We start from the raw sequence: 25,125 nt of genomic DNA on the forward strand, positions 1-25,125 counted from the left end.
CACCCGACCCACATGTAGAGAGTTCAAGGAAATCCCCCTAGGATGTTTAGACTTCGGACACAGGGAAGGTGTCACAAGTTAGCCTATAGTTTTGTCTGTATATTCTTACCTCCTTGCTGCAGTGCTTCTGTCTTGCTTCCCTTCACATGTGGTGTTTGGGCTTCTATGGGCATCGCCTGCTCCACTGTGGGTTATAGCCTGTTCCTGTCAATTACTTCCTGGGTCACCTCCCTGTATGCTTCCCTATATATACACATGCTCAGTGCACTGCCCCTTGCTTGAGCAACATCGATGTTCTCTGAACTCCCATCCATATATCCCTTGGTTATTGTATCTGATCTCCTGTGTACCGACCCGGCTTTGTTTCTCCGTCTATTAGTCTGCTGCCTGTCCTGACCTTGGCTTGTCTCTTGGATCTCCTTATAGTCTTCTGTTCACCCTGCACACGCCAGCGGTCTCCACATCCTCAGCTGGGCCTACCTGGGGGCCGCGAACTGGTTCCAGTTTGCTGCAAGTCCATCCCCACCATCAGGGGCCCTGGTGAAGAAGCAGGCTGGGACTTAGACTCCGCGCCCTGGGGAATCCTGAGCTGGGGATCTATAAGGGCTCACTACCACAGACTCGTTGACAGAAGGCAACACAATCTCTTCATTCAGATGAAAACCAGAAACGACCTTAGGAAGGAAAGACCAACAAGGGCGAAGCACCACTTTATCTCTGTGAGCCACCAGGTAAGGTGAACGACAAGACAACACCAGCAGCTTCGACAGCTTTCATGCAGAAGTAAGAGGCTACCTTCTGGGACAATGCAAGCAGAGGAAGCGCGTAAATAGTTTTGAAAGGCGGTTACTGGAGAACTGACAGAACCAAATTGAGATCCCACAGAGGCAACAGAGACTGCACTGACTGAGTCAAGTGGCAAACCCCCTGAATTAAAGGTGCAAACCAAAGAATGCATAGCCAAAGGACGGTAAAAGAAGATCGAGAAGGCCGAAAACCTGGCCCTTGACGGTACCCAAGGCCAGGCGCTGCTCCACACCTCGATGGAGGAATGCCAAAATCCGAGCCACCAAAAAGGAACGGGGATGACCCCAAGAAACTCCCATTACGCAATGTACGTCTTCCAAGCACGATGGTAGCTCTTTCTAGGAGGTAGATTTTCTAGCCTTTATCAGCGTGGGAATCACCGATTCAGGCAACCCCCTATCCTTCAGCACCTGGCTTTCAACAGCCAGGCCATTAAAGCCAGCAACTGTAAAGCAGGGTGGAAGATTGGCCCTTGGGCCAAAACATCTTCTCTGAGAAGAAGTCTCCAAGGGGCATCGACGACCAGCCGTACCAGATCAGGGTACCAAGACGGGTAAGGCCAGTTTAGAGCCACTACGATGACCGTATCCTATCTGCCATAGTAAACATGGGGCAAACCAAAGTCTCGGCTCTCCTGTCAAAGGGGTCTTTAACCACTTACCAACCGCCCAACGCTTTTTTACGTCCTCCGTTTAAACCTAAATACCGGTGTTATGGCAGCAGATAGCTGCCATAACCCTGGTATTTTTTTAAACGGTGGGCGGTTGGCTTTCCGATAAGGGTGGTCCCAGTGGCAGATTCGCCGTGGGATCACCCTTCCGGGATGGCGGAAGAGGTGCCCCTCCCGCGCGTCTCAGTCCTTTTCCCGGCTTACCGGACCCGCCGGCAGCGGGGGAAACGATCCGGTCCTGGATCCTCACAGACAGGATGTCGAGTGAGGGCAAGCTTGCCCTCACTCAACTTTATGGTCTTGGAGGACCGGAGTGACGGCAAACGTCGTTGCCTAGCAACCGGTTTGAAGGTCCCTTTTTTTTTTTTTCTTCATCTTTAGTGTACTTGTGACATCTGAGGACTTTTTGACCCCAGATCTCACACAAAAGGAGGTCCTGTCGTGCCTATTTCTATTACAAGGAATGTTTACATTCCTTGTAATAGAAATAAAAATGATCAAATTTTTTTTTTTTTTTTTAAACGGTGTAAAAATAAAAAATAATAAATAAAAAAAAAATAAAAAAATTAAAGCGATCTGTCCCCGTTAGCTCACGCGCCGAAGCGAACGCATATGGAAACCCTGCCCACATATGTAAAACGGTGTTCAAACCACACGTAAGGTATCGCCACAATCGTTAGAGCGAGAGCAATAATTTGAGCCCTAGACCTCCTCTGTAACTCTAAGATGTCAACCTGTAGAATTTTTTAAAATGTCGCCTATGGGGATTTTTAAGTACCAAAGTTTGCGACATTCCGTGAGCGTGCGCAATTTTGAAGCATGACATGTTGGGTATCTATTTACTCGGCGTAACATTATGGAAAAAAATTGGGTTAACTTTACTGGTTTCTTATTTTTTAATTTACAAAAATTTGAATTTTTTCCAAAAAATTTGCATTTGGAAGACCGCTGCACAAATACGGTGTGATAAAAAATATTGCAATAATCTACGTTTTATTCTCTAGGGTCAATGCTAAAAAATTATTATATAATATATATATATATATATATATATATATATATATATATATATATATATATATATATATATATATATATATATATATATAATGTTTGGGGGTTCCAAGTAGTTTTCTAGCAAAAAAATTAGATTTTAGCTTGTAAACACCAAGTGTCAAAAATAGGCCTGGTGGCAAAGTGGTTAAAAGCCAGAGACTCCTCTACCAGATTAGAGTAGATTTATTCAGCCTGGAACCTGAGAATCCACCACAGGTGGGATTGTCCACTTTAACAGGGACTCTTCAAAGCGATACTGTCTAGCGAAACGCTTAGGTATTGACCTATTGCGTTTAGGTCACTAACTCGCGACAATTCTGTCAAAATAGGCAGGAAAAGGGAATACCTTTGCCGCTTTTGGGGAGCTGCGGGTACCAAAAAGGGACGAGCGCCTCCGACACAGCAGCAGCTGCATCCTCCATTTTTAAAGTGCATTCACCAGCGCCGTTTCATGCGCGGCTGCAGAAGAAGAGGAATTTCCTTCACTATCAGAGCACTCCAAGTGCGTGGCAGACCCAGTAGGGTTAATATATACTAAGCTCACCCCGAAACATAACAATCAGGGGAGACAGCCGACTGCGATCCTGCAAAGGGATGCCAGCCAAGGGTCCACAAATGGACCACCTATGAAATCCCGCAAAAGATAAGGGATTGCCTTAAGAGCCCAACATAGAGGACATAATTGAACATAGTCAGTTCCCCCCCCCCCCCCCCCCCCGTAAAGGTAGGCCGCCCGCTGTGACACAGAGGCAGGATATCCCCACTCACACAATAATGGCGGCAAGACTGCCACTAAAAATGAAGCGCCCCCACGGAGCCGCCCGGTTCAAGATAGGTGCCAAGCTGACCGTATGGCCCCAGCAGGCCGCAGCCTAAATTTTTGTGGGGGCCAAGCCGCAAATAGCATGGAACCCCCGATCCGGAAGATGCCCAAGGGGGGGATTTGGAGGGTTCAGCTAGACCCACTGAGGCTGTCCCTCAATGGCGGCGCCAACCTAGGCCGCATAGCCTAGCAGGCCGCGGTCTAAATTTTGAGGGCCCTCCGCTGCTAGGACGCGAGCCCCAGGGGAACCGACCACCCGGGGCAGCGGAGTGGAAGGCGGATGATCACACAGGAGGCAGTGGCTTCAGCCATCCTCACAGGGGCTGCCTCACATAGGTTCTGCCGAGTAGGCCACAAAGCTGCAGTCCAAATATTTGGCTGGATCCGGCCACGTGAGGTGCGTACCCATGGATGGTAAAAACATCCGCTCCCACAGCCCAACAACCGCCGCAGGGAGCCTCGAGGACATCCCTGCCCTAGTCACCAACCCCCAGGATGGCAGGGAACCCTGCGGAAAACCCCTGTTGCGCCCAAGGAAAAACCCGGTCAGCATCAGCAGCTTGGCCAGCAGCAACTACAGCCAAACAGCCAACCCCCCCATAAGAGCATGTGAGTTCACAACCGCACCCTGGTAAGGGGAGGGAGCAAAAGACCCACAATGACCGTTTAGAGGGGCTGAAGGGAACCCGGGGGGTCTGACCATCCCAGGGAGGGGCCCAAGTCCACCCTAAAAGACCACAAGGGGAAGGGGGGGGAACACTACTTACCACACCATGGAACAGGCTGAGCACTGCTCCAGGAATGGGGGTGCTGTGGGCCATTAGGCACGCTGCGACTCAGGCCAGGATCAGGTTGTTCAAGCCCGTACGAGACATTTAGGTCACAGGCCAGCCCCTTCCAGTGGTGCTATGTCACGGCTGACCTAGCACGGAGCTGAGGCTTGCACACACTTGCTGACTGGACTGGGGAGACCTTAAGTATCTAGAATATCCAGTCTGTCGCCCAGTCCTGCACTTGATTATCATTTTCTGTTCCTGTGAGAACTACAGGAGGAAAACATTCCATTTAAAAAGGAAAAAATGCTTGGACCAGAGATCCCAGCGAGGAACTAGGTCCTTACACCTGACTAGACAGTAAAAAAACTGAATGCCTATAGCAGAGTGTGGGAGTATATCCCCTGGGACTGCCCCATGGGCATGGTAAAGCTTTTTCCTGCCTAGTGTCCTACTCCTGTAGAGGGCAGCATAACCCAATAGTTAAGAAGATTCTGGAGCTGTGTCCGTCAATGAATGAAAAAGAAATAGGATTTTTGTCTTTAACCGTAAAAAACATTTCTCTGAGTTCATTGACGGACACAGAGCTCCATATTCTGAACCATAGAGTTATATCGCCCCCTACAGGTGTAGGATACTAGGCAGAAAAAAGGACTTGGCTACACCTATGGGCAGTCCTAGCTGGTATACATTCCGCTCTCGGCTATATGCCTTCAGTTTAGTAACAAGTAGTGTCAGGAATATCAAAACTCCATAGCGGGGTGGGTGCTGTGTCCATCAATGAACTCAGAGAAATGGATTTTACGGTAAGTACAAAAATCCTATTTTCTTCTCGTTCATTGATGGACACTGTGCTCCATATTCAGAACCATAGGGATGTCCCCAAGCAGTGCCAAACATGAGGGGTGAGGCAAAAAAAAAAAAAAAAAATCAAGGCTAAACACAAGAGCCAACCAGGTAACAAGAGCTTAACAAAAAAAAAAAAAAAACTGGAGCCCAACCTTAACAATACACCCCCAAAGAGGGAACAGACCCTCTAAACAGCAGCCTGCAAAACCCTGCAGCCAAAAGGAAGCATCTCCAGATGTCAACACATCCACTTTGTAGAAAGTAGTGAATGTGTGCACCGATGACCAAGTGGCCGCCTTGCAAACCTGCACCACTGCCGGAAGGCCCAGGAAGCACTAAGCGCCCGAGTAGAGTGCGCTGTTACAGGGAAAGGAGGAACCTGACCCTTAATAGTATCGACCCGAGTCATTGTCTGTCTGAAGAAGTGGACAATCCTTTACTTGGCTCGTCAGTGATCAAACAGTGAGTCTGACATTCAAAAAGACTCTGTGGCTGCCAGATACACCTGAACCACATCCAGCGCGTGCAATAGAAAATTCCTTGGGTTGAGTGGGCCTGGGATGCAGGGAAGGCAACACAATGTCTTCATTCAAATGGAAGTCAGAGACTACCTTAGGTAGGAACGACAGGCGTGGACAAAGAACCACCTTATCTTTGTGGACCACTAGCTATGTGGTACGACAAGAGAACGCCGCCAGTTCCCGACACCCTGCAAGCAGAGGTGAGAACCACCAAAAAAAGCTACCTTCCGAGACAGCGTAAGCAGGGGAATCTCCTAAATATTTTCAAAGGGAGGATTTTGGAGAACAGAGCACCAAATCCCACACAGTAGAGGTGACCACACCGGCTGAGTCAGATGTCGGACCCCTTAAATAAAAGTACGCACCAATAAATAGGTGGCTGGGGGAGGGGGGTCACTGAAAGAAGACCGCCAAGGCAGACACCTGGTCCTTGATGGTATTCAAGGCCAACTTCTGTCCAACACCTCGTTGAAGGAAGGTCAAAATCCGAGCCATCAAATATTAACGAATGTGAACACCGATCGATTCACACCACGAAACTTATGCTTTCCACATACGATGGTAAATCTTTCTAGAGGTAGACTTTCTAGCCTTCAGCAGTGTTGGAATCACAGACCCAGGCAAACCTCTATCCTTCAGCACCTGGCTTTCAACAACCAGGCCGTCAAAGCCAGTGACTGTAAAGCAGGATGGAAGGTCTGCCCTTGAGACAGCAGGGCCTCCCTGGAAGGCAGTCTCCAAGGAATGTCAGCGACCAAATACACTAGGTCGGCATACCAAGACTCGCGAGGCCAATCTGGGGGCACCAAAATGACAGGAATCCCCTCGCCCTCAATCCTACGCAGAAGCCGTGGAAGACCCTTGACATGAGGGAAGGCATAGATCAGACAATACTAGCCCACGGTGCCGCCAGAGCGTCTGTGGTGTCCAGAGGATCCCGTGACAAACCTCAGTACCTTTCTGTGGAGCCGAGACAGATCCACCTCGGGGATGCCCCACCGCAGACATATCAGATGAAATAAGTCCAGATGAAGGGACCAATCCCCTTGGTGCAACGTCTGCTGACAGATAGTCCGCCTGACAGTTTTCCACTACTGGAATGTGTATGGCAGAGGAGGGTCGGAATGAAGCGTTCTGCCCACTGGAGAATGCCAGCTACTTCCAGAGCTGCCAACACACTTTTTGGTCCGCCCTGGTGATTGAAATAAGCTACAGCCGTGGCATTGTCCCACTGGATCCGTTCCCGGGAGCCCCGAGAGCTGATCTGTCCAGTGATCCAGGAGCAGCCTGATCACACAAAGTTCCAAGACATCAGCAGTCTGGATAGCTCTAGCGTCCAACAACCCTGTGTGAAGCTCAGTCCCTCCCCACCCGGACAGACTGGCACTGTCCAATACAAGGGGAGAAAAGATTTGCCTCGCTAAAGACTTCGCTCTGGTTTCTAAGGTCAGTCGAATCGGATTGTCCAGAGACACAATTTTAACAGGAACTCCCTTTGGAGGGACCTCGTATGGAACTGTGCAAACAAAACCTCCTCGAATGTAGACACCATTAGTCCTAGCAACTGCATGCAAGTCAGGAGGGAGGACCACCTGCTGGACAGTAATAAATGAAATCGCAGTATGCAACTTCTGGATTTTGTCCAGAAGAAGGAACACTCTGGCTAGAGCTGAATCCAGAGTCTGACCCAGATAATCCAATTTCCTGCACAGAATCAGAGCAAACTTCTGGTAGTTTAGAAGCCAACCAAACTCCTTCAGGGTCTGTATAGTGATCCCCACGTTGTCATCAAGGCTGAAGAGGACTCCGCTTGCAAGAGGTCGTCCATATAGCCCAGTACTGCAACCCCCCCCCCCCCCCTTAAAAAGCAATGCCAGACCTGGGGCCAACACTTTTGTGAAGACCTGTGGAGTGGAGGAGAGACCAAAGGGTAAACGCCACAAACTGATAGAGCTCCCCTCCCACAGCAAAACGGAGGAAACAATGGTGTCGGGCACATTATGGAATGTGCAAGTAAGCATCCTTGATGTCGATAGAGGCTAGAAATCCTCCTGAGGTAGGGATGCCACTACCGTGTGAATGCACTCAATTCTGAATTTCTATACATGCACAAAGCAGTTCAAGGCCTTGAGGTCCAGAATCGAAAAGACCTTGCCCTCCTTTTTTGGGACCGTAAAGAAGTATGAATAAAAACCTTGAAACCGTTCCGACACCCAAACTGGGACAATCACTCCCTGAAGCAACAGGTCCTGCACTGCCCCGGGGACAGATGTACATTGGAAGGAAAAGAACCTTTCCTGAGGGTAAGAACGAAACTATCTTGTAACCGGACTGAATCACTTCATGGACCCATTTGCCGTTTACCAAGGAGGCCCACGGGCAAGGAAAACAACGAAGATGTCCCCCCACCCCAGGCATCGGTGAGGGTGCACCTTCATGCTGAAGGAGCCTCGTCTACAGGTCTAGAGAATCCCGCTCTCAGCTTGACAGGTTTTGAACCCTTGTCAGTGGAACCTGAGGGACGAAAAAAAACTGTGCGCACTGAGAAAGAAGGCCTATGTCTGCAACAAAGTTCTTTCCCCTTCCCGCAGGTCAGACTGTCCCAGGGGGGTGCCTGTGTCCACCCCACACTGCATCCAGAGGGACATCTTACTTACCATACCACGGAACCAGACAGGCACTACTCCAGACAGAACCCCTCCCCATCGAAATGGGGGGACTGTCGGCCAGGAGGAACGCTGAGACTCGGGCCAAGACCTGGTTGTATGCAAACTCGCAGGCCAGTCCCCCGTCAAGGCGGACTATGTCGCAGCCGACCTAGTGCAGAGCTCTAGAGTAGGGCTGAAACAACTAATCGACTAAATCGATAATAATCGATAATTACAATAGTTGTCAACGATTGTCATTATTGATTAGTTGCGCTGCATTCTTGACATTCCCCGACTGTCAGCGAGCTCCGTCTGCTCTGTGAAGTAGCAGTGTGCCCTCTGTCTCTCTCACAGCTCGGCACTTCCGTGACCTCCCCCCTCCCTCCTCCTTTCCTCTCTGCCTTCTTGCTGAGTCAGTGAGTGAGGGAGTGAGTCATATCGAGCTGAGGGAGAAGCAGCAAAACGTGAGTGCCGAGCTTAGTACTAGTTACAGTGTCCATTCCATGCAATGCAGCCCGCCAAAAAACAGAATAAAAGCTTATCCAGATAAAAGAGTTAATATTCCTTATAAAGTGCAATATTATAATAGAAAAATAAGTGATTATAAACGTCCATATAACACATATAGGTTAAAAGAAATAGGTGCGTGAACCTTAAAGTGAGATAGTGAAAGCAGCACTGCAAAAAACTTAAATGTGAAAAGGTTGTAACATATGGAACATAAATTACAAAAGTGCGCTAATGACAAATGAGGAGAACGAAAATGTTCATAAATGGTGTCTGCTGAACCAGCAGCTAACACAAAAGTCTTTATATCCAAAGAATATGGTGAAGCTATAAAAAGTCTTTATATCCAAAGAATATAGTGAAGGTTGGGGAGTGGTGGGAGGTGGGTGTGACCTCTTCCCAAACGATAATCCAAGGTGAGTGACTTCAAAACCTTAAATGCACGTGATAACACCCAGTGATAGGAGGGGACTCTTACTACAATATGAAGAGATGCGAGCATATACTGTGTTTAGCTGACCATTTTGGACTCCTGGATAAACACAGTATATGCTCGCATCTCTTCATATTGTGGTAAGAGTCCCCTCCTATCACTGGGTGTTATCACGTGCATTTAAGGTTTTGAAGTCACTCACCTTGGATTATCGTTTGGGAAGAGGTCACACCCACCTCCCACCACTCCCCAACCTTCACTATATTCTTTGGATATAAAGACTTTTTATAGCTTCACCATATTCTTTGGATATAAAGACTTTTGTGTTAGCTGCTGGTTCAGCAGACACCATTTATGAACATTTTCGTTCTCATTTGTCATTAGCGCACTTTTGTAATTTATGTTCCATATGTTACAACCTTTTAACACATATAGGTTGTCTTTCTTTGCTCCCTATTTCATATCTATGGCTGACATGGACGTTTTTATTCACTTATTTTTCTATTGTAATATTGCACCTTATAAGAAATATTAACTCTTTTATCTAGATAAGCATTTATTATATTATTTACAGTATATAGCAGCTTAATTTAAAAAAAAAAAAAAAAAGTTTTGGTATAAGTGCCGGTTCACACTTGTGCGGTTTGCGAGATTGCATGTAATTCGGAGAGCACTGCTCCTAAATTACATGTGATCTCATGTGCGGGTTCAGCCAAACATGAGGCTTTTTTTGAGCCGCCTCAGAATCGGATCGCACAGTGGTAAGTGGTTCACATTTGTGCGATCCGATTCTGTGCAAACTTGCAGATCGCACTGCAATATGCAATCGCAACTGGGTATGTCGTTAACTTTTAATTTGCACCCCCTGCGTATCCCATATGGCAGTGTGAACTGCCAGATGTGCGGATGCCGGTTCACAATTGTGCGATGCGGGAAACGCTGCGAATATGCAGCATGTTCCTGCATCGCATCCGCACATCTGGCAGTTCACACTGCCATATGCGATACGCAGGGGGTGCAAATTAAAAGTTAACGACACCCCCAGTTGCGATTGCATATTGCAGTGCGATCTGCAAGTTCGCACAGAATCAGATCGCACAAGTGTGAACCACTTACCACTGTGCGATCCGATTCTGAGGCGGCTCAAAAAAAGCCTCATGTGCGAGTTTGCTGTGGTTGCGCTGCAAATTCAGCCATACAAAGTGTATGGATGAACTCGCATCCGCACACGAGATCGCATGTAATTTAGGAGCAGTGCGCTCCGAATTACATGCAATTTCGCAAACCGCACGTGTGAACCGGCACTAACACTCTGTTTGTTCATTATTATTTTAACCACTTCCATACAGAGCAGTTTGACACCCTTCCTGCCCAGACCAATTTTCAGCTTTCAGCACTCTCACACTTTGAATGACAATTGCTCAGTCATGCTACACTGTAACCAAACAAATTTTTTATCATTTTTTTCACACAAATAGAGCTTTCTTTTGGTGGTATTTGATCACAACTGGGGTTTTTTTTTTCGTGATATATGCAAAAAAAGAGCAAAAATTTTGAAAAAAAAAACACTTTTTTTTTAGTTTCAATTATAAAATTTTGCAAAAAATTAATTTTTCTTCATACATTTGGGCCAAAATGTATACTGCTACATGTCTCTGGTAAAATTAACCCAAATTAGTGTATATTATTTAGTCTGTGTGAAAGTTATTGAGTCTAGAAGCTATGGTACCAATTACTGAAAATTGATCACACCAGAAGTACTGACTGCCTATCTCCTTTCTTGAGGCCCTGAAATGTCAGGACAGTACAAATACCGCCCAAATGACCCCTTTTTGTAAAGTAGACAGTCCAAGGTATTTAGTAAGAGGCATGGTGGGTATTTTGAAGTTGTAATTTTTTCCCACAATTCTTGGGAAAATGAAGAAAAAAATTTTTTTTTCTTTTTTTTCCCACAAAGTTGTCAATTTATAAGCTATTTCTAACACATAGCATGTACACAGCAAAAATTACACCCAAAAATACATTCTGCTACTCCTTCCGAGTATGGCGATACCACATGTGTGAGACTTTTACACAGCCTGGCCACAAAAAGATACTCCACGTCCAAGAAGCACCTTCAGGCGTTCTAGGAGCATAAATACACATAAAACTTTCTTACTACCTATCACACTTTTAAATGCCCTAGAGCACCAATACAATGGAAAAGTCCACAAAATGACCCCATTTTGGAAAGAAAACACTCCAACGTATATTCTATGAGGCATTATGGGTCCTTTGAACATGTCATTTTTTTCCACAGGTTTTTGGAAAATGTGGGAAAAAAATGAAAACTTTTTTTTTTTTTTACACAAAGTTGTCAATTTATAGGATATTCCTAACACATAGCATGTACACAGCAAAAATGACACCCCAAAATTCATTCTGCCACTCCTCCTGAGTATGGCAATACCACATGTGTGAGACTTTTTCACAGCCTAGCCATATAGAGGGGCCTAACATCCAAGGAGCATCATCATGCATCCTAGCCACTTGCCTAGGCCTATTTTTGACATTTGGTATTTACAAGCTAAAATCAGTTGTTTTGCTAGAAAACTGCTTAGAACCCCCAAACATTATATATTTTTTTTTAGCAGTGACCCTAGAGATTAAAATGGAGATTATTGCAATATTTTTTATCACACCGTATTTGCGCAGCGGTCTTCCAAACGCAATTTTTTTGGAAAAAATTCACTTTTTTTAATTAAAAAATAAGAAACCAGTAAAGTTAGCCCAATTTTTTTCCATAATGTGAAAGATAATGTTACGCCGAGTAAATAGATACCCAACATGTCATGTTTCAAAATTGCGCACGCTCACGGAATGGCGACAAACTTTGGTACTTAAAAATCCCCATAGGCGACAATTTAAAAATTTCTACAGGTTGCCATCCTTGAGTTACAGAGGAGGTCTAGGGCTCAAATTATTTCCCTTGCTCTAACGATCGCGGCGATACCTCACATGTGTGGTTTGAACACCGTTTACATATGTGGGCGGGGTTTCCGTATGCGTCGCTTCTGCGCGCGAGCTAACGGGGACAGGGTGCTTTAATTTTTTTTTTTTTTTTTTTTTTACTATTTATTTTATTTATTATTTTTTATTTTTACACCGTTTAACAAAAAAAAAAAAAAAGGATCATTTTTATTTCTATTACAAGAAATGTAAACATTACTTGTAATAGAAAAAGGCACGACAGGACCTCTTTTTTGTGAGATCTGGGGTCAAAAAGTCCTCAGATCTCACAAGTACACTAAAAGATATAAAAAAAAAAAAAAAAAAATTAATATATAAAATGAAAAAAAAAAAAAAGGACCTTTAAACCGGTTGCTAGGCAACAACATTTTCCGTAGCCCCGGTCCTCCAAGACCATAGAGTCAAGTGAGGGCAAGCTTGCCCTCACTCGACATCCTGTCTGTGAGGATCCGGGACCGGATCGTTTTCCCCGCTGCCGGCGGGTCCGGTAAGCGGGGAAAAGGACCGGACGCGGCGGGAGGGGGGGGGGGGGGCACCTCTTCCGCCATCCCAGAAGGGTGATCCCACGGCGAATCCGCCGCTGGGACCACCCTTATCGGAAAGCCAACCGTCCACCGTTTAAAAAAATACCAGGGTTATGGCAGCTATCTGCTGCCATAACACCGGTATTTAGGTTTAAACGGAGGACGTATATAAACCTTTTTGGACTTAGACATGGTGGCTGTATGAAGGGCGACAGGTACTCGGGTACTTTGTTGGGCAGGTGACAGGTACTCTGGTACTGATGAGCAGGTGGCAGGTACTCGGGTACTCCGATAGGCAGGTGACAGGTACTCGGGTACTCTGATGGGCAGGTGACAGGCAGGTGATAGGTACTGATGAGTAGTACTGATACTGATAGGTGATACTGATACGTGATAGGTACTGATGAGTACTGATGAGTAGTGATGGGTACTGATGAGCAGGCGGCAAGTACTCGGGTACTTCAGGCGTCAGGTACTCTGATGAGCAGGTGGAAGGTACTCGGGTACTCTGATGGGTAGGTGACAGGTACTCAGGTACTCTGATGACGGGTACTCCGTTGACAGGTACTCAAAGTACCCGAGTATCCGTCATCAGAGTACCCGAGTATCCGTCATCAGAGTACCCGAGTACCTGTCATCAGAGTACCCGAGTACCTGTCATCAGAGTACCCGAGTACCTGTCATCAGAGTACCCGAGTACCTGTCATCAGAGTACCCGAGTACCTGTCATCAGAGTACCTGCGTACCTGTCATCAGAGTACCCGACTACCTGTCATCAGAGTACCCGAGTACCCGTCATCAGAGTACACGAGTACCCGTCATCAGAGTACACGAGTACCCGTCATCAGAGTACCCGAGTACCTGTCATCAGAGTACCCGTCATCAGAGTACCCGAGTACCTGTCATCAGAGTACCCGAGTACCTGTCATCAGAGTACCCGAGTACCCGTCATCAGAGTACCCGAGTACCCGTCATCAGAGTACCCGAGTACCTGTCATCAGAGTACCCAAGTACCTGTCATCAGAGTACCCGGGTACCTGTCATCAGAGTACCTGATGGGCTGGTGACAGGTGCTCTTTATTGGGGGGGGGGGGCAATCAGTGTGTTTGGGGTGCACTGTGATTGGTAACTAGCTGTTACCACACTCTCTTCCTCACACAGGATCAGTGTGTGAGGAGGAGAACACGGTGACAGCTAGTTACCGTGTTCTCTGTTGACATTTGTGACCGGCTGTGATTGGACACAGCCGGTCACGTGGTAAAGAGCCAATTTCATTGGCTCTTTACCTAGATCGGGGATCGACTCTGTCCGAGGGACGAGCCTCGTCCCCGATCGCTGCTCTGCGCGCCCCCGGGGGCGCGCATTGCAGAGAGAACGAGCGGCTCGTGCTGGAGCCGCTCATGTGATCGGCTGTGATTGACACAGCCGATCACGTGGTAAACAGCCAATTTCTATTGGCTGTTTACCTTGATCAGGGATGGGCTATGTCCGAGGGACGAGCCTCACCCCCGATCGCCGCGCTGCGCGCCCCCGGGGGCGCGCAGTAGCAGCTAGAGCGGGCGGACGTCATATGACGCCCGCCCGGATCCGTACAACCACCATGCCGACGTCATATTACTATGACTCGGTATGGAAGTGGTTAAATAAATGAAAAAAAAGGCATATTGGAGTTTTTTTATGATTTTATCCGATTAATCAAAAAAATAAATCGGCAACTAATCAATTATTAAAATAATCGTTAGTTGCAGCCCTCCTCTAGAGTGCGCACTCGCTGGACAGACTGGGGGGACCACTAAGTCTAGGTATCCAGCCCATCGCCAAGCCTGGCAGTTGATTGTAGATCTCACAGGAAAAAAACAGGAGAAAAAAAAATGGCCATTTAAAAAGAAAAAAAGTGCCAGGACCAGAGATCATGTCAAAACTGAAGGCCTATAGCAGAGAGGGCTGTGTATATCAGCTAGGACTGACCATAGGCGTAGCCAAGTCTTTTCTGCCTAGTATCCTACTCCTGTAGGGGGCGATATAACCCTATAGTTCTGAAAGAAGATATTTTTCATGAAAAGGACTTGTCAAAAACTGTCTCGTCTTTTGTCACACTACACTACTTTTTTTGGTGACTGGGTAGGGGTACCCCATACTCATTCACATAGGAAAGTGGAATCTGAGAGCCCCTTGTTAAAGGGGACTTCTGGATCTGATAACCTCCCAGACCCCCACAACCACTGGCAAGGGTTGTGGGGAAGAGGCCATGGTCCTCAACATGGGCAAAAGGTGCTTTGGGGTGGAGGGGTATTCTTAGCAACTGGGTATACAGTGAATGGGGAGAGAAAAAAAAAAAAAAACACAAAAGCAAAAAAACGCAAATGGCAGTAAAAAAACGCAGCAAAAATAGCAACATGCATAGATGGGAATCGAGCCCAAGGCATATGACTGTTCTTTCAACCAAACATGGGTTCAAAAAAGCCGTGATGAAAAAAAAATATATATATATTATAGAATATAAAATAGTAACTATGTCCATGGGGGTATAAGGTTAATCACACTTGAATTCTTTTTAAAGTGATTGTAAAGGATTTTTTTTAAACAAACATGGTATACTTACCTGTTCTGTGCAATAATTTTGCAAAGAGCAGCCCTAATCCTCCTTTTCTGGGCCCTGTCTGCGCTCCTGACTCCTTTCCTGCAGAGGGCCCCCTTAGCAAGCCGCTTGATCCCGAGCCACAATGGCTTTTTATCTTAATGCATAGAGAGACCTTCTGCCTCTAAAAACAACTTTAAATTACGATGTGGTGATCACCACTGGATTTTTAATTGTTCAAATCCTCTCAGCTACTAAGTTTCATAAAATATTTGTACATTATGGACAAAGCAGTGTCTGTCCATGCTAGAAATATAAAAAGGTTTAGATTACAGGTTAATTTCCTAATGAATAAAACATTTCATGCTCAAATATGATTTTATTTTTCCTTTTCTGAGAAAATTTCAGCCTAAAACGTTCCAAAACATAAAAAGCGTTTTCTAGAAATCATTTATCGAAGGTTAAAAAATCATTATTGCTGAAGCATACTTCTACTTACAATTCATACTCCTTCCTCTTCTCTGGGTTGCTTACTGTATCCCACGCTGCCCTTAGTACCTTAAAAGCTTCTTCAGCATGAGGATGATTGTTCTTGTCTGGATGGACCTGTCAACATAAAGAAGGTATAGCTCCTTCCAATAAATAAATGGTAACACACTCTTCAAGTGGTTATAAAAAAGGTTTTACTAAAAAAACTCTTGGGGAGGGGGGGGACTCCATTTAAAGAAAAACACTTCAACAGAAGGAAATTATTGCTCACGGCAACTCCCTGCTTATAGCGAGCCACATCTACAGATGCAGCTCATAAAAATGAAAAAAAAAAAAAAAAATCACCAAAAAAAAGATAATTTCCGTAATTTAATTCAAAAAGTGAAACTCATTTTATATAGATGCATTACACAGAGTGATACATTTTCATTTCTTTTAATTTTGATGATTATGGCTTTCACGTTCTCAGAAAATTAGAATATTTACATAAGATCAAAAAAAAAAAAAAAAGGGGGGGTTTTAACCACTTAAGGACCAGGCCTATTTTTGACATTTGTTGTTTACAAGTTTAAATCAGTATTTGCTAGAAATCAACTTAGACCCCCCCACACATTATATAATTTTTTTAGCAGAGACCATCGAGAATAAAATGGATATAATTGCAATACATTATTTCAAACCGTATTTGCGCAGCGGTCTTACAAACAGAATTTTCTTTTTTTTTTTTTTAAACAAAGTTTAATAAAAAAAAAAAATAGGAAATAACAGTAGATTAGCCATTTTTTTTCTAGAATGTGAAAGATAATGTTACGCAGAGTAAATTGATAGCCAACATGCCATGCCTCAAAATTGCGCACGCTAGTGGAATGGTGATAAACTTTGTTACTTAAAAATCTCCATAGGCGACGCTTTCAAAATTTCTACAGGTTGTAGCTGCAGGAGAAAAAAAAAAAAAGGAGATTGGTTCCTCTGTATGCTGCCCTCGCCACTCCTCCTATCCAGCTAAATTTACCAGCTCCCTCCTTTTCTGAATGGACAGAGTCATAGTCAGTGACATTGTAAAAAAATAAAATAAAATGATAAAATATAATACAATTAAAATACCAAAAATTAACTACTGACACAGTGGGTGAACTTTCAGCATCGCAAAGGTCACATTTGCGACCGGGCCCTGGCATTCCACCACGGTGGGGAGGCCTTAAGATGGCAGGAAGGGGGCCCACTGCAGAACTTGTGAAAGGGTCCCACTGTGGGACCATAATAAACGGCCCTGCAACGAGAGTAAAGGACCTCAGGATCAGTGGGAAGAGCCCCAAGCTTGAAGGGAAGGGCCCCCGATCAGGGGTACAGGGAGCCCTTCATTGTTTCTTGCACCGGGGGTTCTAGTTATGCCTTTGGTTACAGAGGAGGTCTGGGGCTAAAATTATTGCTCTTATGATCGCGATGATGCTTAACATGCGTAGTTTGGACACCGTTTACATATGTAGGCGTGACTTGCGTATGGGTTCGCTTCTACGCGTGAGCTTGGAGGGACAGGGCGATTTAAATATTATTTTTCTTATTTTTCCCTTCAGCTCTTTCAAGAATCCCTATGGCTCTGATATTATTCCTCAATCTTCCAGCCGTGTTTGGTAACTGTAGTAGGTGTATACAGTGCCTTTACGAAAGTATTCGGCCGACCTTTTGCCACATATCAGGCTTCAAACAAAGATATAAAACTGTAATTTTTTGGGAAGAATCAACAAGTGGGACACAATCATGAAGTGGAACGAAATTTATTGAATATTTCAAACTTTAACAAATAAAAAACTGAAAAATTGGGCGTGCAAAATTATTCAACCCCCTTAAGTTAATACTTTGTAGCGCCACCTTTTGCTGAGATTACAGCTGTAAGTCGCTTGGGGTATGTCTCTATCAGTTTTGCACATCGAGAGACTGAAATTTTTGCCCATTCCTCCTTGCAAAACAGTTTGAGCTCAGTGAGGTTGGATGGAGAGCGTTTGTGAACAGCAGTTTTCAGTTCTTTCCACAGATTCTCAATTGGATTCAGGTCTGGACTTTGACTTGGCCATTCTAACACCTGGATATGTTTATTTGTGAACCATTCCATTGTAGAATTTGCTTTAGGTTTTGGATCATTGTCTTGTTGGAAGACAAATCTCCGTCCCAGTCTCAGGTCTTTTGCAGATTCCATCAGGTTTTCTTCCAGAATGGTCCTGTATTTGGCTCCATCCATCTTCCCATCAATTTTAACCGTCTTCCCTGTCCCTGCTGAAGAAAAGCAGGCACAAAACATGATGCTGCCACCACCATGTTTGACAGTGGGGGTGGTTTGTTCAGTTTGATGAGCTGTGTTGCTTTTACGCCAAACATAACGTTTTGCATTGTTGCCAAAAAGTTTGATTTTGGTTTCATCTGACCAGAGCACCTTCTTCCACATGTCTCCCAGGTGGCTTGTGGCAAACTTTAAATGATACTTTTTATGGATATCTTTAAGAAATGGCTTTCTTCTTGCCACTTTTCTATAAAGGCCAGATTTGTGCAGTATACTACTGATTGTTGTCCTATGGACAGAGTCTCCCACCTCAGCTGTAGATCTCTGCAGTTCATCCAGAGTGATCATGGGCCTCTTGGCTGCATCTCTGATCAGTCTTCTCCTTGTATGAGCTGAAAGTTTAGAGGGACGGCCAAGTCTTCGTAGATTTGCAGTGGTCTGAAACTCCTTCCATTTCAATATTTTCGCTTGCACAGTGCTCCTTGGGATGTTTAAAGCTTGGGAAATCTTTTTGTATCCAAATCAAGCTTTAAACTTCTCCACAACAGTATCTCGGACCTGCCTGGTGTGTTCCTTGTTCTTCATGATGCTCTCTGCGCTTTAAAACGGACCTCTGAGACTATCACAGTGCAGGTGCATTTATACAGAGACTTGATTACACACAGGTGGATTCTATTTATCATCATTAGTCATTTAGGTCAACATTGGATCATTCAGAGATCCTCACTGAACTTCTGGAGAGAGTTTGCTGCACTGAAAGTAAAGGGGCTGAATAATTTTGCACGCCCAATTTTTAAGTTTTTTATTTGTTAACAAAGTTTGAAATATCCAATAAATTTCTTTCCACTTCATGATTGTGTCCCACTTGTTGTTGATTCTTCACAAAAAATTACAGTTTTATATCTTTATGTTTGAAGCCTGAAATGTGGCAAAAGGTCGCAAAGTTCAAGGGGGCCGAATACTTTCGCAAGGCACTGTAAGTGAGATCACGTTGCATGGGCATCCTCCAGGGTGTTAATACGGCCTTCCAAAGCCGTGGTGCGGTCTCTAAGTTTTTACATATCTTGAAGAATGAAAGAAACTTCAGATTAAAAACCTTTAACATCAGTAGCTAGGGAAGCAATAGAGACATTGTAGGCAGTAACCGCTGAAAGGATATCCCTGAGTGTAGGCTCCGGTCCATCTGGATCTGGAGCTAGCGTGGCATGCAAAGCAAGCATGTCTGCTGGTGTACTTACAGTATCCCAGTCTGGTAGGGTGATAGCAGTGTCATCCAAGGGAACTGTACCATCTGCTTCCGACCGTTCCCCCACTGCCATCACTAGACTGTAGAGACTGTAGTGGAGCCTCCTTAGCAGCAGGCTTGGCGAAGAACTTGAGCAGCCTCCTTTTACTTTTTCTTAGCCGGCTGAGGCGGTGAGCCACCATCATGGGTCGCATGGTCTGCCGCTGAGCAGGTAGTGGAACCCCGCTTAGACATGTCGGAGAGGCCCTGGAATAAGATCGGGTGACACATGGACTATTAGGCAGTCGACTGATGCTGTTAGTTCAACTCAAAGCAGTAAAGGTGCCAACAGGATCAGTATACAGATACCCAGAGGAGAGAGCAGACCCAGCATCCGGCTACATCCGCTGCCAAGCCACGCCCCTTTCTTATAATTTTTACAATATCCCTTTAAAAACATAATTTTGTTGATCGCTTTTATTCTTATTACAAGGAATGTAAACATCCCTTTCAATAAAAATAAGCATAACAGGTCCTCTTTCTTGTGACGTTTGACATTGCTCCGGTCCTCCAAGGGCATAGAGTCGAGTGGGGGCCATCTTGCCCTCACTCGATTTCCTGCCCAGCAACATGGGATTGGATTGTTTTCCCCGCTACCAACGGCTCCGGTAAGCGGGGAAACGACTAGGAAGCAGCGGGAGGGGGGATGTGCACCTCTCCTGACATACATAAAAGTGATCCTGTGGTGAATCCGTCGCTGGGACCACTTTTATGTGAAAGAGGATCGCCGGCCATGTGAGAAAACACAGAGCTTATGGCAGCTATCTGCTGCCATTACGTCAACGTAGCAATGTAAATACACAGTGGGCGGTCCGGAAGTAGTTAAAACAGAAATGTTGGCTTACTGAAAAGTATGTCCATGTACAGTATAGCAGGCACTCAATTCTTGGTCGGGGCTCCTTTTGCATGAATTACTGCATCAATGCGGCGTGGCATGGAGGCGATTACCCTGTGGCACTGTTGAGGTGTTATAGAAGCCCAGGTTGCTTTGATAGCAGCCTTCAGCTCACCTGCATTGTTGGGTCTGGTATCTCATCTTCCTGTTGACAATACCCCACAGATTCTCTATGGGGTATAGGTTAGGTGAGTTTACTGGCCAAACAACCAAAGTGATACCATGATCATTTAACCAGGTATTAATACTTTTGGCAGTGTGGGCAGGTGCCAAGTCCTGCCACAAAATGAAATCAGCCTCTGTAAAAAGCTGGTCTGCAGAGAGAAGCATGAAGTGCTCTAGGATTTCCTGGTAGAGGACTGCATTGACGTCGGACTTGATAAAACACAGTGGACTAACACCAACAGATGACATGGCTCTCCAAATCATCACTGACTGTGGATACTTCACACTGGACCTCATGCAACTTGGATTCTGTGCCTTTCCACTCTTCCTCCAGACTCTGGGACCTTGCTTTCCCAATTAAATGCTACATTTTCCACAGTCTGAGGATTTAAGGGGACATGTCATCTGCTGGTGTTTTATCAAGTTCAAAGTCAGCGCAGCCCTCTACCAGGAAATTCTAGAGCACTACATGCTTCCCTCTGCTTACCAGCTTTATGGAGATGCAGATTTCGTTTTCCAGCAGGACTTGGCACCTGCCCACACTGGCAAAATTATCAATACCTGGTTTAATCATCATGATCTCACTGTGCTTGATTGGCCAGTAAACTCACCTGAACTAAACCCCATAGAGAATCTGTGGGGTATTGTCAAGAGGAAGATGAGACACCAGACCCAACAATGCAGATGAGCTGAAGGCTGCTATTAAAGCAACCTGGGCCTCCATGCAAAACCATTATGATGCAGTAATTCATGCAAAAGGAGCTTTGACCAAGTATTGAGTGCATTCTATACTGTATATGGAAATTTTCACTAAGCCAACATTAAAAATTATTATTTTATTTTTTTGTATTGATCTTATGTGATATTAAAATTTTCTGAGATACTGAATTTTTTTTTTTTTTTTTTTACTAGCTGTAAGCCATAATAAAAGTAAAAAATAAATGCTTGAAATATATATCACTCTGTGTGCAACGCATCTACATAAAATATAGGAGTTTCACTTTTCAAATTGAATTACTGAAATACATTTTTTGATATTCTAATTTTAGGAGATGCACCTGTATGTAAAAGAAATCAGGTGGGCACTGACAACAAAAAGATCCTATCGAATTTATGTGATAAGCTAATTTACTGTATAAGTTAGCCTTCCCAGCAGCCTCAGAAACTGAATATAAATGTAAATTTATGGAATGAAACAGCTTCGACATTAACTGCGGGCATTTCTAGCAGAAACTAAACTGGCTACGGAGAAAGAAAACAGGCAACTTCCTACTTTGTGTCCAGAATTACCCAGTATACAAAAATCCAGGTAAATATGCAAACACTAACCAACATTTACACAGTCATGCTGTGACCCACCCCTTCTGTTCCCTTTGCAATCCTATTGGCCACAAAGTGTAATTAAAAGCCTCAACGGTCAACAGGGAGGGTAATAGACAGAATGAGGGCTCTGGTCACTGTTTCTATAATAGCAACACAACCCCTCCCTTTAAGAAACCAAAGCCGGCCATGCATGGAGTAAAGAACATCGCTCAATTCCCCCCATCAACACTAACTGTGAATCCCTCCTGCAGAGCCATCGTTTTTTTCCAGCGAGAACACATTGATAACCGCTAGCAATAAATCACATGTAAAATCTGACAGGCTGCTTGTACCCAAGTTGATCAATTAACTTGGGTACATTCATCCTGCCCGTACATGGATTGAATCTCAGCTGCTCCCTGCTGACTGACCAGGATTCGAACCATCTATGGCCAGCTTAATGCACCTGATAATGTCCCTTTTACCCACATCATTAAAAAAAAAAAATTGTCTTTTTACCTTCACTTTTTTGCTAAATACCATGTAGTGCACACACAAAAAGACTTACCAATACAGCCAGCTGACGATACGCCCTTTTCAACTCCATATCAGAAGCATCCATTTCCACCCCTAAAACCTGAAAAGGGTTTAAATCCTCCTCTGGAATGTCAGCCATGGTTAGCAGACGTTCCACCTCATCTCTAGCCTGAAAGCGACCTGTACTTGTTGATCCCATTGAGGCTCTTGTGGTGTCTTTAGCTGTCCTTGACTTCAAAGGCCATAATTTCCCAGTCCATTTTTTTAGCCGACTAAAAAATTGTTTGTATATCCTGTTTTGGGTGACTAAGACCCCGACTCTCTGAAACTTGGAGGAAATCCAGGATCGCAAGTTGCTGTCTGCTCCAAGATTGTCCCCGGTTTTCTTAATATAGTTCCAACAGACTTGAGCACAGCCCACGGAGACAAGAAGCAGCGAGAATAATAACGCACATAACATTTTCATTACATGTACAATCCATAAACAGCAAAAGCAAACAAAACTCCATATGTCTTTAGTACAATGCTGTGCCCGAACACCAAAGGTACAAAGCTGACTTTTTAAACTACCCAAGTCATGAGCAGGTAACCATAACCAGATATATAGCTGTGTGCCAAGTGCCTCAACACATTCACCAATCAACAGCACCAAATCTATAAGCACCTGGATACAGTAATTTGAAACCCGCAACAAGGGCTGGGGAACTAAGGCTCTCAGTTGGTGTTTCCCTTCAACATGGCTCTTCTTGCGACCTAGCTTGTGCTTGCTGCTGGAGGATGGATGTTGACGGCCATCCTTTCGCAACTCATCTCTTGCATTATTACGAGATTTTCCTTTACGCCCCCTTTTTCCACCTGCTGGCTTCAAAAAATCCTCCTCTGCTGGCCTCCCACTATCTTCATCATCACCTCCTTCTTTGTCTAATAATTCTTGCTGGTAACAAGAAAAATCACCCAAGTCTTGGCTACAGATATGGTCACTAATTTCAGGGTATATGCCTCCAGCAGACTCTATGCGATCACTGACGCGCCCACCGTCTGAGAACAAGGATTGTGCTGATCCACAGTCACAAACATGGTTTTCCTCTCTTTGATGTCTAGAACTGCAGCCAGATTCAGCAAAGAAACTTTCTTTAGATGCTTCATCAGAAAGGAACTCCTTAGTCCACATATCTTCAGCTGATTCTTGGTTTTGTGAAGATCTGTCAAAATCATACAAGCAGTTGTGCTTGGGCACATCAAATCTCTGATTTATGTACAACCCTGCTGAGGATTCTGGAGTTCCTTTACAATTTTTCTGAGATGCGGATTCTACATTTAAATCTGCAGAAAGGCTAAGGTCTCTTCCTTTAGGAAGACTTGCTCCATTACTTTGTGTTGTGTTATTGCAAGGACGGTGAACCCTGACCATGCTTTCGCAGTGTTCTGTAGTCCTTACTTGCTTGTCCATTTTTTTTTCTGGTCCCTCCAAGGGGCGGGGCACATGCTAGGTTACTGCATTCATTTTTGTTTTGCTGTCCTGCATGGAAAAAATAAAAAGGAATAAGATAAGCCATACCTCAGCTTCAAAGATCAATAGGCAATAGACAAAAAAATGAGCAGTGTGTCAAATGATCAGGTTAAAGAGCCACCAATCAATTTTCATAAACTTCTTTCACAAGCATCAGGTACTATTGCACACACACGGCTCATGTGTTCTTGACTGGTGTTGCCCAGGGACTGTGTTTTTCTAAGAAAATACTTCTAACGACAAACTGCAGGCAAAGTTCAATTTTGTACAAGTGCTTTGCTGAGTGATCAGACATTAGAGACATGCTGTCCATAAACAAAAAAGAAAGAAGAAGAAGTTTGCACATCACAATATACCTGTGCCAAAATATAGCTATAAGCTGCAAGCACACAAGTGTAAATAAATTAATGCAAATTTGATGTGTTCAGTACTGTGCTACCGACACAAAAAAGTTGCTGCTTTCTAAATATGTACTGGATCAGTATCGCTATTAAAAGTGGCAAATCAATAAAAATATATGAACACAAAATGTGGCTCCGGTATTTATTCAAGTGGTTGTAAGGGCTCAAGGTTTTTTACCTTTATGCAGCTGCCCCCCTTAGCCCCCCTATTACTTACCTGAGCCCCATCACAATCCAGTGATGAGGACAACAGCCTCGACTATCCAGGTACCCCCAGCCAGTGAGCCACTAAATCCCAGCCAATGAGGACAGAGTGGGCGGAGCCGAGCTGCGGCTCCGTGTGTACATAGATACAGAGCAGCAGCTTGGGAGAGCGCCTGCTCGGGTGCCCCCACATCAAGCTGCTTGCTGTGTGGGCACTCGGTCGGAGTCTGAAACCCCACCGGGGGACCCGAGAAGAGGAAGATCCAGGCAGCTCTGTGCAAAACCACTGCACAGAGCAGGCAAGTGTAACAGGTTTGTTATTTTCAAAAAAAAAAAAGCCAACAAGCCTTTACCATCACTATAAAGTCCCAAACAATCTGTGCTCAAAGTTTTGTGAATTCCACCACATCAATGTCCAGAAAACTGGTGTGCGATCCAATCCAACATGAACATCTGACATGAAAGTGAGATCCAAACCAACATGAATCACAGAGAGCATGAAGACAACCACCAGGAACCTTCAAGGGTATGCACTCACCTCATAGATGGGCCTTTATTATACAGGCCAATGGAGCTTTTAAAAATGAGTCAAAACTTTTAAATGGCTGCTCCAGGCAGATATCCCATGGGCATGCAAACGTGCTATAGATAGTCAGTGTGCTCAACAACAGACCCAGTTTTAGACAGAAGCCCAACTAAAAAGAAAAAAAAAAAAAAAAAAAAGCCCCAGTGTACACCATTTAACCACTTGCCAACGGACCAGTAGTAATTTTACTTTCCTGGGCACAGCAATATACATGTACATCGCACCAAACTTCTTAGGGTTACAGACGTGCTGTGGTTAGACACAAGACGAGTTCATCA

General features: G+C 44.8%; 1 protein-coding gene across 2 annotated transcripts in view; it reads right to left on the reverse strand.

The window, feature by feature from the left end:
* The window catches only part of DNAJC14 (DnaJ heat shock protein family (Hsp40) member C14), a 72,159-nt gene that overhangs the window by 26,646 nt on the left and 20,388 nt on the right, over positions 1 to 25,125 (reverse strand). For both annotated transcript variants that reach the window (XM_082245273.1, XM_082245272.1), the window contains exons 2-3: positions 22,178 to 23,665; positions 15,698 to 15,804 (exon numbers count right to left, since the gene is read on the reverse strand). In XM_082245273.1, coding sequence (XP_082101399.1) covers positions 15,698 to 15,804; positions 22,178 to 23,596 — 1,526 coding nt within the window. In that variant the 5' untranslated portion in view covers positions 23,597 to 23,665. The remainder of the gene's footprint in view (positions 1 to 15,697; positions 15,805 to 22,177; positions 23,666 to 25,125) is intronic.

This window comes from Pelophylax lessonae (genome assembly GCF_965119305.1).
Source record: "Pelophylax lessonae genome assembly, chromosome: 2".
NCBI classification, from domain to species: domain Eukaryota; kingdom Metazoa; phylum Chordata; class Amphibia; order Anura; family Ranidae; genus Pelophylax; species Pelophylax lessonae.